The sequence below is a fragment of the Micromys minutus genome (assembly GCF_963924665.1).
Source record: "Micromys minutus genome assembly, chromosome: 12".
In the NCBI taxonomy this organism is placed as follows: Eukaryota; Metazoa; Chordata; class Mammalia; order Rodentia; family Muridae; genus Micromys; species Micromys minutus.
This window is the reverse complement of record NC_137981.1, coordinates 57,458,347-57,476,688: the sequence shown is the minus strand read 5'-3', so window position 1 is coordinate 57,476,688 and position 18,342 is coordinate 57,458,347. Positions and strand designations below refer to the sequence as shown.

The following is an 18,342-nucleotide window of genomic DNA, read 5'->3' as shown; positions in this document are numbered from 1 at the left end:
GATGAGGAGGGACTGGGGGGAGACTCAGTGGGTAAAATTCTTGCGAAAGTATAGGGACCGTGTAAACTCAGGACACTCGACGCACATCCATAACTCAGTTTGGGAGCTGAGACAGGTGGATGCTGGGAGGGGGTTCCTGACCAGTCTAGCCAGACCAGCAAACTCCAGACTCAGTGAGAGATCTTGTCTCAGGACATGAAGTGGGAAAGGGTAGAGGAAGACATGCAAAGTGGAGACCTGAACACAACCAACTGCATGTGTGTACACGCCGAGTGCATGTGTATGCGTGTGCACTGGTGCACACAAAACCTGTGAGGTAAGCAAGATGGCTGCCACCACCCCACTTCATTGGGAGTGTGTACTGTCATGTGACACAGGGCTTTGATAGGCTAGGCAAGCGCTCTAGCATTAAGCCACATCCCAGCACAGTGGGTGGAATGGATACAACATGTGAGGACTGAAAACTGAGTCTACGCTACTGACGCTGCCTTTTGCATTCAAGCCTAACCCTGTCTGGCTGTAGCCCTGGCTAAAAGTGACACCTGTCCATCAGTTCACTTTGCTGACGACTTCTCAACAAAGACAGGGTTGCCAAGATACAAGCAAGGAATTTAGCTCTGTGGCCTTCCCTTCCCACCCCTGGGGTTGGCTGTAGACAGAATCCAGTCTTGCCCATGGCCCCTGAGAGGTGAGAAGTGTAACCGGTATATTGATGCCTCTTGGGACCAGGAACTTACTGGCCAGGGTGTGGCACAGTTCTCTGTGCCTGTTAGGTCTTCCTTATTTTTTTAGATGCGAAAATACTGTCTTTTCTTACCATCCACATGGAGATGTGTGGAGCAAAGACAACTTCTGTCTGCCTTACTCACTTCCTGTCCCAGGGCCTACAGGTAAGAGAGGCTTTGTGTATCCCCTCCCCCTGTCTACAGAAAGGGTTCAATAACTGAAATTAGACCCGTGGTAAGCCCAGGATCTGGGTGTTGGACAGGACTTGGCCTTGGTTCTATTCTTTCCCAAATCTGCCCTTTGGCCATTTTCACATTTTTTTTCTTTTCACTTTACTTTTAAGAAAAAGGATCTCATGGGAAACGTGGCTTCTGTTCTGTTGCTTCCCAGAATTCCCAGGACTGAGAAAACATGGCTACATTTCACCCTGCTGGCCCAGTGCCTTCCGAAGCTGTCTTAGGGGTAACATAAACTGTAGGGTCTGGGTCTCTTTAACTGTTCCCCCTTTCTCCTCCCACCCCCAGTTAAATGCCACACTGGAGCCCAAGGTCGGGGTGTCCTGTGAAAGTGGACCCCAGGGTTGGGAAGTGGCAGGGCTCAGGGTGGGCAAACGGAAACAGACCCACAGGCAAAGTCGGGATCCAGAACAAGTACAGCCCAAGTCAGCTGAAGGCTGGCCACCACCACCCCTGCAGAGCATTTCCCAAACCTCCAGGCTCGTGTTCCATTTCTAATATTTAGTTCTCAAAGGGGTCCTGAGGAAGATATGGAAAAGAAAAACATTTTGAACTTCTGCATTTTTAATGAATTAATCTTTCTTGCCGCCATGGAATGCAGGGGATGGACCCCATAGGTTCACGTTCTCCTCATCACAACACAACACAGAGGGCAGACAGTGTGGGGTCATGAGCAAGAACGCTTGTCTTGGTCGCATCTGGTGATGGCTGGCTATTTGCCGCATCTGTGGAGTCTTGCCCTGCTACTGGGCTCCCGGCAGGTGTGACTTCATCAGAAGCTAAAACAAGACAGAAGTGTCAGTGAATAAAGATTCCAGCCAGCTTCCCTGCAAGGGGACCCCACTGGAGCCAGCCCCCCTAAGAAACACAATTTGGCCACTCTGTATAATAGTCTTTACAGCTACAAACATACCCCCGAAACCCCAGCCCTCTATCGCTTTGTTCTGCCGTGCTGGGCTACCGTGTCACCACGTCTGCACTGCTGCCCAACTCACGTGTCCTTGCTGGCGTGTAACGATGGTCCCTGTGCTCCAAACAGCAAGGCCACAGGGGATGAGGTTCACACCTCCTGCTATGTATTGGGATGTGTGGCAGTGCTTGCTTTGTGACTGCTAAGTTTCTTACTCTCTGAGTCTCATGTTTACTAATCTGTAAAATGGGAGAAACTTGTCATTGAATTGATGGTTTATATCAAGTGATTAACACAGGATCTCCCGTGGAGACAAATCTCCAACAGCCAATCTGTGTACATGCAGGAGGCCAGAGAGCAGGTCGGCACAGGGCTGCCTCTGGGTGGGGTGTGGGCTGCAGAGGAGGAGGGGGAAGTGTGGATGGCAGAGGCTGCCCCAGTCCTGCTGCCTGCTCACCCTGCAGCATCTCAGAGTCTGGTCACGTGCCTTCTCCACTTTCTTCTCTCTAGTACTCATTGTCCCAGAGCCACTTCAGTTCTGAAAGGCTTCTGTGTTGGACTGAGGCCTGCATATATCTAGCATCCCAGAAAGCAATCAGTCAAATCTGCTCTCCCCACCCCCCAAAGGCATCGGTAGGCTTCTGTGGCAGGGGGGCGGGGCTTCTCCACAAATGTGCACCATGGTCAGTTTTGTTTTAAGAGCTGAAGAGCCTTAGGCAGTTGCAGACTGTGGAAGGCCCTGTTTGATAAAGGATTTCATGAATATAAGAGGTGACTCAGAAATCTGGGGCCTCAGGAACATACTCAGACAGAAAAATTGTGAGGATGAAGCAAAGGGGGTGATTCTGGACAGCAGAGCCTGCCTCTGGGCAAGGCCAGAGGACCAGCTATGTGCAGAGTGTAATGGGTCTAAAGTGACACTGGACTGAGGTCCATAGAACCCTCAGACATACATATTTCCTCTCAAATATGGCATTCTTACGGAATATGGTCCAAGTGGAGTGGCTAAACACAGATACCAGCAGTGAAAGGGTCACCCCACATCCACAGCATCTCCCGGCCCTGCCCCACTCCACACACATGAAGACAAATACTGAATCATGTTCAGCCAGAGACTCTCACGCATCCAAGTAATAGGGTTGGCGCATTTTGTCTTGTTTTGGGTTTTGTGCTGATTTTTATTATTCTTAATAACCTTTATTTCTATCATTTTTAACTATGGAGTTCATTGCGCTACTGGGTTTCTTGGAAATCTGATACTACAATTTCAAAAGTGATTAAATTTCTCAGAAATGGCCCGTGCAAGTTGGATGATGGGAGAGTGTGTTAAGAGTATGGGCTCTCTCTTCTTTTACGTCAGCATCTCAGTGCAGAATTGCAGAACACAGTGTGGGGTGTGTTTGTTGTATGGAAAACACTTGGGTTTGGAAGGTGGCTCAGTGGGGAAAGCAGCTTAAGTGTGAGGATTATAGTTCAAATCTCCAGAAGCCACACTGAATCTGTAAAGGTCGGTGGGGGTGACAGTTCACCGGTAATCCCAGCACACTGGCCTGTGAGGTGGGGACAGAATCTCTCAGTGACATGATTATCCAGACTCTGAAACACTTAGCTCCACATTTGGTCAGAGATCATGCCTCAATGTTTAATGGTAAAGACACCTGATCTCAGACTGAGGTCTCCCTACACATGCACACACATCCACAAACCTGTGACACCTCCCCCCACCACACACACACACACACACACACACACACACACACACAAACATTTAAAGCGAAAACCTACCTGCCCATCTGTCTCCATCAACCCTACAGAGCAACCAAAGTCTGTCTACCAAACAACCCTGTCTGCCTCAGTTTCTCCAGATGTAAAAGCTTTGCTCCATCTGCTTTTCTCTATGCTCATGGGTATGAAATGCTGTGTGAGAAGTCAAACCACAGGCCTCAGCATCCATATCAAATTCTAGCAAAGTGGGACATCCCTGTAACCCCAGCACCATGGACAAGTCTCCTGAGCTCACTAGCCACCCAGTGAACTGCAAGTTCAGAGGTTCAGAGACAGCCTCTGTTCCTAAAAGCAAGGGAGACTTCAACCTTCAGCTTCCATAAGATACACACTGCACCTGAAAACATACATGCATACGTATGTGTGCATAAATGCATGTATGTGCACACACCGTGTGTAACATTCTGATCAATTACGTTTCCTGACTCATTATGAAGTTTATCTCCTATGGATTAATTACCCCCACATGGCTGGGATAATCTAAACATGAAACCTAAGTCCAATGAACTTAATTGTTTCTGAAGATTTTAGAGGAAACCTCAGGACTCTCGGAATGTCAATGTCACTGAAGTTATTCTGTAGATACCCAAATGCATAGGATCACTGGAATTCCCATTTGATACAGTGTGATATATAATGATACTATATAAATGTGGGCTTGGGTATGTAACAGCACAAGTCATGTGGGAACTTAGGTACCATGTCAACACACTGTTGTTGTTTTTATTTCTTTACTCTTTTAAAGTATGTTTCAGGGGCTGGAGAGGTGGTTCGGCAGTTAAGAGCACTGGCTGTTTTTCTAGAGGAGCAGGCTTCAATTCCCAGCACCCATGGGCAGTTCATGGAGGTCTGTAACTCCAGTCCCAGGAGATTTCACATCCATTATTGCTTCCACAGACACAGCATGTGTGTGCTGCATGGATCTATATGCGGGCAAACTACCTATGCACACTGACATGTGAACTATGTATGTAAACACAAAAACAAAATACAAGTGAAACAAAATAAAATAAAATTTATCTCAAAGACTAAAGGAAAGTAAAAAGCAAAATAAAATACATACACACAAACACCCATCCATGTGTATATGTGATACTTCCATTTCTATAAGATAAATCATATATACACATATACCTTTATGCACCCAAAGCTATGCACCTCCGTTTTAAAACATTAGTCTCTCTAGGTGATAAACCACAGGGGAGTTCACTTTCTTATATTGGTTTATCTGCACTCTCTGTTATTAAAAAATAAGTATAAAATATAAGTTAATGATGAAATAATCTTTGGTTAGACAAACCACACAGTCCAGTACTAAAAGCAGCACAACATTTGGGAATAGACTGGACACACATAAATGAAAGTAATGTCTGCAGACAACCTCACGAGGCAGAAACCACTGTGTGCATCAGACTGCTGGTTATGGGAGGGGTGGGGTGCTGCACTGTGGGGTGTGACAGGAAAGTATCAGGGAGTTTGGGGAAATGTTTATTACTGTCCTGAGGGTTTCAGCCATTCCTGGCTAGTCAGTGCAGGGCTCTGGAAGTCTACAGGAAGTCAGGGCAGGGGTCTGGAAGTCTACAGGAAGTCAGGGCAGGGGTCTGGAAGTCTATGGGAAGTCAGGGCAGGGGTCTGGAAGTCTATGGGAAGTCAGGGCAGGGCTCTGGAAGTCTACAGGAAGTCAGGGCAGGGGTCTGGAAGTCTACAGGAAGTCGGGGCAGGGTTCTGGAAGTCTACAGGAAGTCAGGGCAGGGGTCTGGAAGTCTACGGGAAGTCAGGGCAGGGGTCTGGAAGTCTATGGGAAGTCAGGGCAGGGGTCTGGAAGTCTACGGGAAGTCAGGGCAGGGGTCTGGAAGTCTACGGGAAGTCGGGGCAGGGCTCTGGAAGCCTACAGGAAGTTGGGGCAGGGGTCTGGAAGTCTACAGGAAGTCAGGGCAGGGTTCTGGAAGTCTACAGGAAGTCAGGGCAGGGCTCTGGAAGCCTACAGGAAGTTGGGGCAGGGGTCTGGAAGTCTACAGGAAGTCAGGGCAGGGTTCTGGAAGTCTACAGGAAGTCAGGGCAGGGCTCTGGAAGCCTACAGGGTATGATAAGACTTTACAAGCAGGAATTCTAACACTTGTGAATAAAATCATCCTTTTCTTCCCTCACACATTGCCACATCTGTCCCACTGCCTAGATAATAAAACATTGAAGATCAAATTTGGCTTCATCACTGCCGCTCTATGACTAGGGCAGAGGTTGGGCAAAGCCTGGACACAGACAGACTCTTCAGTCTTCTTCATTCGCAAGACTTTGCCCCACTTCAGGCTGATCCTACCAGAAGCTTGATATATTCTAATGTTTGGCAGCAAAGAAGCATCATACTGTTTGGCTCAATCCCCGCACCATTCATTTTCCTGGGTCCACCATTTAGCTGTGACATTAACCAGCTCTGAAAGAAGGACAGGCAATCGGCTGGCCAAATCAGAGGGTGGCCAGAGAAAATGGGTCACGGGTCTCAGAAAGACACCTTTCAAGGTCTTGGATAGAGCCTTGCTGGGTTAACAGCCGAACTTCCAAACAAACCCTGTGGTTAAGAACAGCTGTGGCACTCCTGAGGCCTGGGTAAGAGACGTGTGGAAAATGTGACGGTCACACGTTGGAAAAACTCAGAAAGGCCTGGGAGCTGAGTATAGCATCCAGCCTTCCCAGGCAACTGGCTGCAAACAGCTGAGCTCCAGTTAATTGGATGTCTAGAAAGACTGCTGTCTCGACTCTGTAAAGAAAGGGGTCAGGATCACAAACCCATCCAAGAAGCACTCTAGTGGGGAGACTGTAAATGGTGGGAAAGGTGTTCCCCTTTGGAAGAGGCAAGTGAGAAGTGACTTATAGGGGCCATAGCAGGAACTCCACAAGCCCTAACTTGATGAGGAGAACTTATCTTTAACGGTCTCAGGAGGGACAATTAAGAGCTGGTTGAGGAAGACCTCAAGCTAACTTTACCTGCAGGCAACCCAGCAAGAAGTCACCTCTGACTGGTTTCTAAGGAGGGGCCCCGGCTACTTGCTCAAGCACTGTATGCAGGTCCTCCTGGAAAGCATTACTCTATAGCTGGGAGAATCTGTCAGAAGACGAGCTAGAGCAAGCTGGAGTTTGCAAAAGGCGCTAACAGGGTGCCTGACCACATGCCAGAAGAGTCTGCCAGCAGAGGCAGCTGGAAGGGCAAAATTTTAGTCAGTACTGAAAGGCAGTTGATTAAATATCTAAGCAAACATGCCCAAGCCCCTCCCTGGCTCAGTACCTCCCTGGCTCAGTACCTCCCTGGCTCAGTACTCCCTTTTCAATGACACTGGAGAAGTCTTCTTGCAGACTAACACCCAAATTCACTGTCTAGAAAGAGGAGCATGCTATTGAAGTGTTTCTGGGGTTCTATGGGTCTGGATTCTGCCCAGAGCTTCTAACCATCATAGTAGAAGGTGGCTTAAGATGGTTGAAGGAGGAATTAGGCTGGCCCTCACAGAGGGATATACATAGTACTCCTGGGTGTTGCCAGGGCTCTGAGATATGTTTTCAGGAGAAATGGTACCTACCAGGGAGAGAAAGTTTCAAAACACTGCCTGCATCTGACAATCATGAGCCAAGTCAGAAAAGCATGTCAAACAGAGCCACTGTGTGTGACAGGCAGCCAGATGGTGAGGTGAGCACAGATGTGACCAATGAAGGAAATTCTGAGTGTTCGCCTAATTCCCTAATGCATGGGAAACAAGTAGATCCCAAAGTGATGAGGCCAAAGTTCTGGATCTTGTGGGCTCTGGCTGCCTGTTGGAACATTTTCATGATAATACCCATTTAAGAAGCAGGGTGTTGGGGAGATGGGGTCACTACTTTGGTGGAGCTATGTCCTGAAATATTTCTTCCTGGATGAAAGAAGAAGGGTGACAAGAGTCGGGAAACCAATAAAGCTTAAAGACTGAGGAAGCTCTGAAAGCTACAATTCACACCGACTCTTTAGCAGAGCTGCCTGCAAGTTGGACAAGCAGTTTTAGGAAACTGTCACTCATGCTGAGTGGACCTTTGGATGCTGTAGCTCCTGATGATTCACCAAGGCTTCTGTGATTGGATGAAGTCACATCTTTGGTTTATCATCGGTGCCCTACCTGGTGCCTTATGTCTCCTCGGGGAATACTGCATAGCTGCCCAGAAGCCAAGCAGGTCTGCAAACCTACGAGACTAGCAGTAGAATCTGGATGAAATCATGCCTTATGCACAAAGAGCTGCATCCACTGCCAACCCCAGAGAGAAGGAGAACACCTTCTCCATGGGAAACTCACTAAAAGGGTGTGGCATTCTGAATAAAAATGGCCCCATAGATGCACAGGGACCTAGAGGCATTACTGGAGGTGTAGCATGGTTGGAAGAAGTGTGTCAATGTTGGACTCTAACCCTCTGCAGTCATAAGCCCAAGGAAACCCTTCCTTCTGTAAGCTGCCTTGGTCAGGGTGTTCTATTACAGCAACAGAAACACCACTAAGACAGTGTGGGTAACCTGGTTTCTAGAGGGTGACAGTGGCCCACTCCCGGGTCTCTGCCCCTCCTCTAACTATATGCTGAAAGCCACAAGGCGTTATTCTTGAGACTGGCTTCGAAGAGAGACGAGGGACTCCTCGGGATGAGATGAGTGATCATGAACCCCAAAAGCTCTCAGGAGCAACATGGAGCATAAGGTTCCCAGGGCTCCACGCTGCCGCTGTGCCCTGTGTGAGTGACCAGCAGGGAGTGGGCATCAAGAGCTCGGCACTTCGTAGTAAAAGAAGGCATGCAACTGAGGTTCTGGTGCCACTTGGTGGGCACACAGATATCAACCTATTTTGAGCATCTGTCTCTTTGCAGGTATTGGATCAAGCTGATGTTACCAACAGGAGCATCTGGGTAGCTGTAGCTCAAAAGCAAAGCTGGCTCAGAACACAGTAAGCCGAAAGTCGAGTGCATCCTCCTCTAGGGACCTAAATTTCACTCAGACTGACCTTCCCTGCTTCTTTAAACCACTAGTCCCAGCAAGACACACAATATCTAACCTGTGGTCTTGCATGGGGTTACAGAGCTGAGTGTGGGTGTCTGGTGAGGGTAACCAGTACACTCACCGTCTGCTGGATCACCGACTTGTAGCCGATGGTCTGTGTTGCTCCGGACAGCACAGGGCTTCCTGAGTTGGTTTCCAGGAGTAATTGCTTCTGCAAAAGAGCATGAGGGAAGGCACCATGAGGCTGAGGGGATTTCCTCCGATGTCTCCAGCAGCAGCAGCCCCTGGGTGTGACCTCAGATGGACAGTGAAGGACTAAATGCCGTGTCAGGGAGGCCGAGGGACACATAGAAAATATTCTCATGCCCCGAAAGCTGCATGAACCTGAGATCTGCATGAACTTCTGAGATCTGGGGAGGGAGCGTTGTTTGGGAGACAGATACCCCCAAAGCTGTTGCTTTCCTTCGGTCTCTAGTATCTGATGAGAACCACCACCTTCACAGAGGGCACAGAAAAGACACTGGCGAGCCTTTCTTTTACTTAAGTCTCATTTTCCTCTCTAGATTGTTCTTTCCCATCTCTGAACCTCAAGAAGATTAGACCCTGTGCATCTTGGAAGCACCTGAAATTTGCCATTCTCACATCTTGCTAATCAGTGCGTGTGTCACCTGGGGACAAGTGAGGTAAGAGGTAGGCTCTGGAAAAACAGTGGTACAGCAGTGTTCCTCTGTCCCTTCCTCCATTGCTGGCTTTGAGAAGCTCCATCCTGCTTCTATGGATACAGCAATGGCCACTGGGGGAACACACCCAGAATCCCTGAGGCTACCTCGTCCCTTAGGAAACAGAATCTTCCTAGATGTCTCCTGAGAGCCCCCAAGCTTTTCCATTGCTGTTGGAGGCCTTCTTACTGTTCTTCATGGCTTACGGGACAGCCCAAGAGACAGAAATAACGTGGCCTGGAACCTAAGAGAAGGCTTATGACTGGAAATCTAAGACTGCTAGGAGGGAAAGGGCTATGGTGAGGGCGGTGCGTGAATAGCAAATGATGGGTCCATTGGAGCACGCTGTACAGGGACGTGCACGACACTTTATCTGCATGGAGCTATGTAGCCAATGGGAATAGGGAGGAGGCTGGCCTTTGTCTCCCATTGGAGGACGCTGTACAGGAACTGGAACGTGCACCCTTTATCTGCGCGGCGCCGCCTAACCAAGAAGGACACAGGAAAGGGTGCCTTTCCCCTCTGTGATGAGCTATCCCGGTTGACCATCTGGCCCGCACCCTCCAAAGGAGTGCCTTTTACTAATTTGTATAGGGTCCTGTTTCCGGCCAGAGACTGAGCAGAACTTGTCCCTCTGTTCATAATTCCCCACCAGCCTCTCTCTTGGGCTCCATACTAAGGTCTTCGAGACAGGACATTCTTGCGTATCTGTCACTCTGGGCTGCCCCTTTCCCGACTCAGAACTGGGTAAGGGTTTGGTGGTGCTAGCTAAGGCCAGCCTCTAGCAGCCACTCTCGGCCCGGAAAGCGCGGGAAGCCCCTGCGAGTGGCAAAGGCGTGTGCCACGTTCATCTCAGGCTCCATCTAGAAAACATAGCCTAAAACTAACCTTATCTGCCCACGGGCTCCAGGACGTAAGAGTCCCGGGAAAGACTGCTGAGCTGGCCCTGGATGTTGGCAGCATCGTGGAGCGTAGGATGCTGCCTGTCTGACCTAACGACCGCCTCACACAGGTCTGGAGAGCTCAGCGTGGAGCATCTAGCACCGAGGACTAGCAGATTTTCTTACCCTTCCTGTCGGCGAGAGCTGAAGGTCGCCCCATTATCTCATCCTCAGTGGCATTCAGGTTCTGGATCAGAAAGTATGTGGTCATCTTTCCCTTCCCCTTCACCTCTATCTCGCCTCTCCTGACGATTTCAAACCCTTTGTTTTCCAGGGCTCTAGATAGGGAAAACCAAGTGTGTCAGATATCAGTGACCGCAGACAAGTCCTGAACCCACTGCAGAGGAGGGAGGATCTGAAGTGACACCTAGAACCTGTGGGGACATCAGGGTGAGGGACCTACTGGGGAAGGAGGGAGGCATGAAGGACCAGTGTAATGAGCAAGGTGCCCAAGGCTGGGAGTGGCCACAGGGGACCCACAGACCCATTTCTACCCTGCCCTTGGTTTTTACTTTCCTAAGTCCTCAATCCAGACCCAGCCCAGGCATCTCCATAAAACCTGTTCTGGATGCTGACCCCCTCCAGCCTCCTACACCCCACCGGAGTGGACCGGTTAGAGCAGGAGTCTGCACCTCATCCAGTTCTTCCTGGCCTTCTCCGAGTGAGGCAAACTGGTCCGTTGGTGTTTGGGTTGTTTGCTGGAGACTTAATCTCAGAGCTCTTTCCTTTGCTCTCTTTTATTAAAAACTTTTCTTCACACTGTATTCTGATCAAGGTTTTCCCTCCCTTATCTCCTACAAAAATGCTCCCTCCTATCCAAATCCAACTTCATGCGTCTCCCTCCCCCTCTCTCTCTTCCTCCCTCTCCCTCTATCTCTCTTTCCCTCTCTCTTCCCCTCTCTCCTTCCTTCCCTCCCTCCTTCCTTCCCTCCCTCCTTCCTTCCCTCCCTCTTCCTCTCTCTCCCTCCCTCCCCCTCTCTCTCTTCCTCCCTCTCCCTCTATCTCTCTTTCCCTCTCTCTTCCCCTCCCTCCTTCCTTCCCTCCCTCCTTCCTTCCCTCCCTCTTCCTCTCTCTCCCTCCCTCCCCATCTCTCCCTTTCTCTCTCTCTCTCTCTAGAAAACAGAAAAATTAAAAAACAAAAACAGCAAACCAATAAAAAAGAAAAGCATTGGATTTTTTTTTTTTTAATGTGTTTCATGTAAGTAAGAGCAGCAGACTTTTCCTCACGGAGCCGTCCACCAGCAAAGCAGTTAACCAGCAGGAACTTAAACACAAACATGGCCAGTCCTCGCTGGAGAGACAGTGTCGTTTTTGTACATATCTTTACATTTTGTTCTACTTTAAGGACAGCTATGAGTTCTCTTTCTTCCTTTGCTAAACCAAGCCCGGTAAGATTTTTCTGTGAAAGACCAGGGAGTGACTGCTTCGGGCACCGTGAGCCACAGTCTCTGTCATGGTTCCTGACTCTTCTGCTCACAGAGACTTCAGCTAAAGACAATATGTAAACAAAGGCATAGCTCTTGCATCACAGGGACCTCACTGCTAAACTCTAGCTTCTGTTTGGGGTAACACACACACACACATACACACACACACACACACACACACACAAGTCCCTCCTCCATCCAGCTCAGCACAGGTTATTCCCAGAATTCCCACTGTCTTGTCCCAATAAAACTATTTTTTAACGAACTGGATTACCCTGGGGGTTATAGGATTAAGAACAAGTCATGGTAGAAGGCCCGAAATGCTCCCTGTAGCACTGGAAAAGCAGCAGCTTCCTTTCCTATCCTTCCCCCATAGACAGTAGGATGCTCGGGGAAGTTTGCAGAGCAACAAAAGATGGATAACCAACCTGTGGGCTGTGGGGCTCAGATGCACTTTGTTGGGAAGCCCGTGACTTTCCATCCGAGAGGCTGTGTTTACAGTGTCACCAAACAAGCAGTACCGAGGCATCTTGTCTCCCACAACGCCTGCTAAGACTGGTCCAGTGTGGATTCCCACTCTGATCTGCAGAGAGAGAACTTCTCTGAAAAAAAAGAACATCGCATCTTGCCTTTGCTTTGAAGGTGCAGTTCAGATCTAACGAAAACACACATTAAAGCCTCTGTCAGCTCTGTGAGGTTTGACAAGCTGCGGCCATTTCTAAAATGAAACGTAGACTAGTCCGTTGCTCCACAAAGTTCTGCTAGGCGCAGAATGAAAGCATTCCTTTCTGAGGAGAAAGGAAAGCCTATGAGTCTCAGAAAGCTAATGCAGCGTAGAGGGTGGGGAGTCTCGGAAAGCCCTGCCAGTCACAAGGACCCCAAAGGTTGAAAAGAGCAGCAATGGCTGCAGGAAAGGACGACTGTCTTTGCAAGAGCTACCTGAAAATGGTGGTCAGAGTTGGGGTCCAGGGAGGCAGCATCCATGAACTACCACTAATGCTTGGGTGGGCTTCACAGTGTTACAGCTGCATTTGATGCTCCTGCAAGTAACCCCAGTAAACTCCGCTGGTCACAAAGCTTGTCTTAGGTCACCTGTTCCTTTGGTCTGTTACTGGTGTCCCACATAAGATGAGTATTTGTTTATGTCTCTCAGGAAACGTTCCACAACCCACCCTCCTTCCAAAAGAGGTCATTGATTTCTTATTTTATCAAAGAGTAATTTATATCTGGTTTCATTTAAACAGCATATGTTTTTTCAGATTCCTTTATGGTATCCATAGTCATAATTTTCATTGCCCAATGGGAAGAATGGAAGAATCCATTCCTCCCTGTTCCTTTTAATCTGGACTGTGCTGAGTATAACGGCTCTAAGCAGTTTGTGAGGTACATTTGTGAACACAAGTCTGCCTCTCCAGGACTCCATTTTTATCAGTAAAAGTATACTCAGTCAGTCTCTGAGCTGTAGGGGCACATGCCAGACAAGCATTTCCCCAAGCCAGAATCTTTGGCTGCTCAGTAAAGCCAAGTCCCCTGCTGTGATGCTTGAATAAAAGCGTGAGAATTACAAATTATAAATGAGGTGTGCTTAACACCATCCTATCACAAAGATTATCCTTGAGTCTCAGAAAGACCTCAAGAGCCAAGAGCCTCCTCTGGGGCCTGGGGAGGCTGAGCCTTCTTTGTAGCTTTCCTGCTTAGGAACATGAGTGAGAGAAGGGAGGATTTTGATAGATGATGCTCTGTGAACGCTGTAGCATACCCCAGAGCTGACCTGGGCAGACTAGAACTTCACGTTTGTGTGTGATGTTTTTGTCTTAGATGAAGAGTTCTTTCACTCCCTACCTGGATAGGTTCCCCGGTGACAGGATTCATCACTTCCTTTGCAGAAATTCTCATCCCCAGAGCAAAATTAGCGACTCTTTGAGCATGGCTTTCAACAGGTACTGGTACTCCACCTACCACCATGTAAGCATCTCCTATTGTTTCTACCTGCGTGGCAAAGACAGTGTTCAATGCCAAACATGTGCCGCCATTTCCCAGACATTGCCAATAACATGTTTTTAAGCTATTGATTCTTCACTGTGGAAATAAGAATCAGGAAGGAACACAGAAGAAGGAAAGCAGGACAAAAGGTCTTGGTCTTTATGATGTTTGTTCTGGTTTTGGTTTTGTGCCAGGGATGGAACTCAGGGTCCCACGAAGCTGTGCAAGCAACTCAACTGTGAGCTATACCCCGACCTCCTTTCTGCTTTTGATAAATATGAATCCCAGAGAAGATGAAGTTCCTGGGTGGTCATATGTTCTGTACTAGATAATGAATTGTGTGGATGGAACTCTCTGCTGAGCAGGAGACTAAATACCTAGGAGAGTGCTGTTTGCTGCTCGAAGGCACCAAAATACCATCTGGGCACAGGTGTTAGGGAAGGAAGGATTCCTAAGCCACTTTTCTCACTTCCTGGGCCTTCTCCCTTTCAGACTGGTGCAGACACAATCAAGGAAGACGGGCTTAAGTTCTTCCTCTCTGGCCTGATTCCAGAAGCAGCCCACACCATACCCATGCATACCCACACTCTGGCAGGCACACATGTGAGCACACACACACACAAACACGGGCACGCACACACAAACATACACACACACATGCACACAGAGACACACATGTGTTCTCTCTTTCACACACATGCACACATTTTATCTCTCTCACACACAGAGACACACATTCTCTCTTTCACACACACACCCTCCCCCCCCCCTCTCTCTCACACACACACACACACACACACACACCGACTTACTTTGTAGACATCATGGACACTGGTTAACCTGTCAAACTTGGAGTACATTGAGTTCAGCATAGTCACTATCTGGATAGGCTCACAGGCTGCACAGATGTTGGTAAATGTCACTACGTCGCTGAAAAGGATTGTACATGTTTCAAATTCTCCTGCAACAGAAACTGTGTCAGTGGTAGCCAAGGATACAGAATAATAATTCTATGAGTTTTGATTCTGGTACCTTCTGAAGTCCAAGCCTGCCTGTGTCCCAGGGGAACTGAACTGGCTGCTGTTCACGGCTGCTTATCGAGTCAACAGATATGAGCTCTTACGTTTAGTTCCTGCTGTTCTTACATAGTCCCGTAGGAATAATGTCCCAGGAAATAAGCAAAGGGAGCTCCAGGCCTTAGAGAGTTCCTGGGTAGTGTTGGAGGCAGCCAGATGAATACACAAACGCTCCCACTGAGAAGTGACAGGTGCTGTGGTTTAAGACAAGGGTCCTCTTGCTCTGGCCCAGAAGCAGAACCTGAATTGCAGGAATGGCTGGGTCTGCAGGCCTGCCTGGGTTCAATGGCATGGCTGCCACATTCTCTCATTTCTTTTCTCTTCTAGCACAGTCCCTAATTATACTAATTTCTACATGCAAAGGTTCTGATAAATTGACCCGAACTTTATTTTAATCCCTAGCATACCCTACAAATGGGACCCTGCTATCTGACCCCACGTCTCGGCGACTCCTTCCGGCTTGTTCTAATCCGGCCCACACAGCCTTTCTTGGGGCTGTCCCAGCATGAGGAGAGCCTTGGGCCTTGGAGCCTGCACATCTGCTGTCTCTACCTGAGGCACACTTCTCATCTCAGTGAGTTTTTATTCTGCATTCTGGCCATTTTCTAAATTGAAAATAAAGTATTTTTTTATTCTGACCATGGTTTCCGCTCTCTTCTTCTCCCAGATCCTCCTCACCTCCCGAAACATCCCAGGTGACTGCAGCTGTGTCCACTGGACAAAAATGAATCTGTCTTACATCATTCACAGAGCCCGTGATTAGCAATTACCCACAGTTCCATGGATTGCAGATCTATTTAGCTCTGTGCTGGAACTTTCCCTCTAGTTCTGCCTCCAATCCCTAACCTCATATTGCTCTTGTTCCAGCAAGTTCTGCAGATATTTCACACTCAACACTCCATACTGACCTGACTGCCATTGCCTCAGGCCCAAACATCTGTGTGTGTGTGTGTGTGTGTGTGTGTGTGTGTGTGTATGATATACAGGTGAGAGCAGACACAAGATAAGGCAAGGCCTGTGATTGGGCAGTGAAAAAGTAAGGCAGAAACAGAGTTTTGGAAAGGAGGGGAGAAGCCAAGAGAGGAGGAGAAGCCAAGATGGAGGCAGAAGATGACCCATCTCTGTGTGGCTATGTATATCTTAGCAGGGATAGATTGTTATAGGACAATCTGTGGGCAGTTTATACCAATATCAATTGTCTCTGAGTCTATTGTGTGGACATTTTGTGGAGTGGGAATTTATTGATAAAAATCTAATTGATGAGTTACAAGCCTCTAGAGTCTTGATTTCACTGGGTTGCTTGGAATGTAAGCAGAGTCCAAGGCAGGGAGCCACAGGAGGGCAGCTGCTGCTGGGACCAGAGAGTCACAGAAGTGCTGGGTCGAAGGAACCAGAGAGTAGCTGGGGTTAGCGTGGCATGGTGTTCTGGAACCATTCACCGGCTTTATTATTTAATGCAAAATGTGTGGGGGGGGGGCTGCATGAGTGCGTGCATGCGTACATGCATGTGTGGCGTGTGTGTGTGTGTGTTGCACACACATGAAAGTGTAGGTGTGTGAGTCCACAGACCTGAAGAAAGAGTTGGGTATCTTCCTCTACTACTTTCTAACATATTGCCTTGAAGCAAGGTCTCCAATGCTCTAGAAGTTCCTAGGCTGGCTGGCCAGTGAGCCCTTACATCTACCTGTCTCTGACTCCTCCAACCCAAATGCTGTGGTTATTGATACATACGGCTTTTTATGTGGATGCTCAGAATTTGAACTCACTTTCTCTCACTGTATGGCTCAGTTTTCTTTCACTTTCTTCTGTGTGGCCATATACCACTGTTTATGTGGGTAATGGGGATTTGAACTTGGGTCCTCATGTTTACAGAGCAAGTGCTCCTACCCTGAGGCATATTCCCAACCCTCTATTCCATCTTGAGATAAATCATCACAGGTTTCTCGTTTCAGCAACTACAGAGTCCTCACCACTGAGCCACCCTACTACATGAGGATAAAATCTTGCTGGTCCCCCTCACCGAGTCTCAGCACAGGCCTTTATCACCAACTGCTGTGAAACATGCCTCAGAGGGTACTTACTGTGTTTACCTATAGCCCTAGGATTGGGGTTAGGAGAGGCAGAGACAGGTAGACACAAGAGCTCACTGGCCAGACAGCATTGTTGAAAAAGTAAACATGAGGGCCTCAGTCCAAATCCTCAACACCCACATAAGAAATCTCTGCACAGCCATCCAAAAACACGAATGTGGTGAGGGTTAGATACAAGAGGATTTCTGAGGCTTGCTGTCCTCTAGCATAACTCTGGTACCAGTGACAGGCTTTGTCTCAATGGAAGAAGACAGAGAATAGAAAGAAACAGACATTTTGACCTCTATGTGCATATAAACACAAGCACCAGCACACACACATGCCTATACAATACACACACACACACACACACACACACACACATGCAAAAATGGCATACTATTTCCTTTTCTATAAGAACCCAGAGTCATCACTAAAGCCCTGTCCTGCTCTAGAAATAATCCACACTCCACCCGTATTGTTTTCGTTATCTTCAATATAGAAAAGAGAAAAGAAAGAAGTGGGGGTTAACCACTTAGCCCAGGGCAGTGCCGCTCCTAAATTATAAAGCCAGATTTCAGGTCCAGATTGGCCTAGATTCAAATTCAAATTCGCACACCTAGCATGAGTATGATCTTCTCTATACCCCAAGATCACCTTGAAAGGATGAACGCCATACCTGCAGCCACCTTTCTGCCCTCCTTGAGCTGGTTGGCCACGTGTTCAGGCAGCATTGCATACAGCAAGGTCTCTGTCTTCTTCTTTTCGACGGCCAGGTGATTAGAAAGAACACGCAACTCCTCCTTCTTTTTCTCCAGTTGGCAGGACAGCTCCATTTCCGCCAGCCTCTGCTGGTTGAGGAGGATGAGATCCCTGGTGGTGTCGTGGGGAGCGATATCAGAAAGATGCATCTTGCTTTCTTCCAGCTCTTGCAGGCTGCGGAGCTTCGGAGAACACATGAAGATCATGCACCCCAGAGACTCCATCCAGACCATCTGACCTGCCCATCACAGAGAGGAATGCAACAATATGGACCATCTCCAAGGGAACGAGAGGCAAGCATCGCCCGTACTACTGGCCCGTTAGCCACCCAGCGAGCAGCCTGCTCTGTCCTTCTTAGCCTTGTGTCGTGAGAATCACTGTCTCCGTCCACTCATCTGCCATCTGCACAGTGGCTCTTCCTGTGACTGCGGCCCTGAGCTTGAGATGCCAGGCCCAGCAGCTAGGTCTTCTCTTTGCTTTGCTCTTCTACGGTCTTAGATGTGAGCCTAATGTTCCCTGTGGAAATCTTGCTGCCCATGGCTTTCAGACACTTGATCTCTCTCTCTAGAGTTTCCTTATTTCTTTGCAGTTTTTCATCAGTCTTTATCCACCCCTACTCCCAGCATCCATGGCACCAGAACGGTGCTCTTAATGCTACAGGAGGAGTGACACAATACCTGCCAGCTACAGGTCTTGTGACCTTCAACAG

At 48.3% G+C, this 18,342-nt stretch overlaps 1 protein-coding gene across 1 annotated transcript in view; it reads right to left on the bottom strand.

Annotated features, from left to right (window-relative positions):
- Nucleotides 1–1,595: 1,595 nt before the first annotated feature.
- LOC308427745 (guanylate cyclase soluble subunit beta-2) overlaps nucleotides 1,596–18,342 on the bottom strand; it is a gene marked incomplete at its 3' end in the record, with an annotated part of 53,987 nt that continues 37,240 nt past the window's right edge. Inside the window, exons 10-16 of the mRNA XM_080925947.1 lie at nucleotides 17,551–17,871; nucleotides 14,539–14,687; nucleotides 13,586–13,732; nucleotides 12,172–12,326; nucleotides 10,443–10,594; nucleotides 8,778–8,867; nucleotides 1,596–1,741 (exon numbers count right to left, since the gene is read on the bottom strand). Coding sequence (XP_080782073.1) covers nucleotides 1,596–1,741; nucleotides 8,778–8,867; nucleotides 10,443–10,594; nucleotides 12,172–12,326; nucleotides 13,586–13,732; nucleotides 14,539–14,687; nucleotides 17,551–17,871 — 1,160 coding nt within the window. The remainder of the gene's footprint in view (nucleotides 1,742–8,777; nucleotides 8,868–10,442; nucleotides 10,595–12,171; nucleotides 12,327–13,585; nucleotides 13,733–14,538; nucleotides 14,688–17,550; nucleotides 17,872–18,342) is intronic.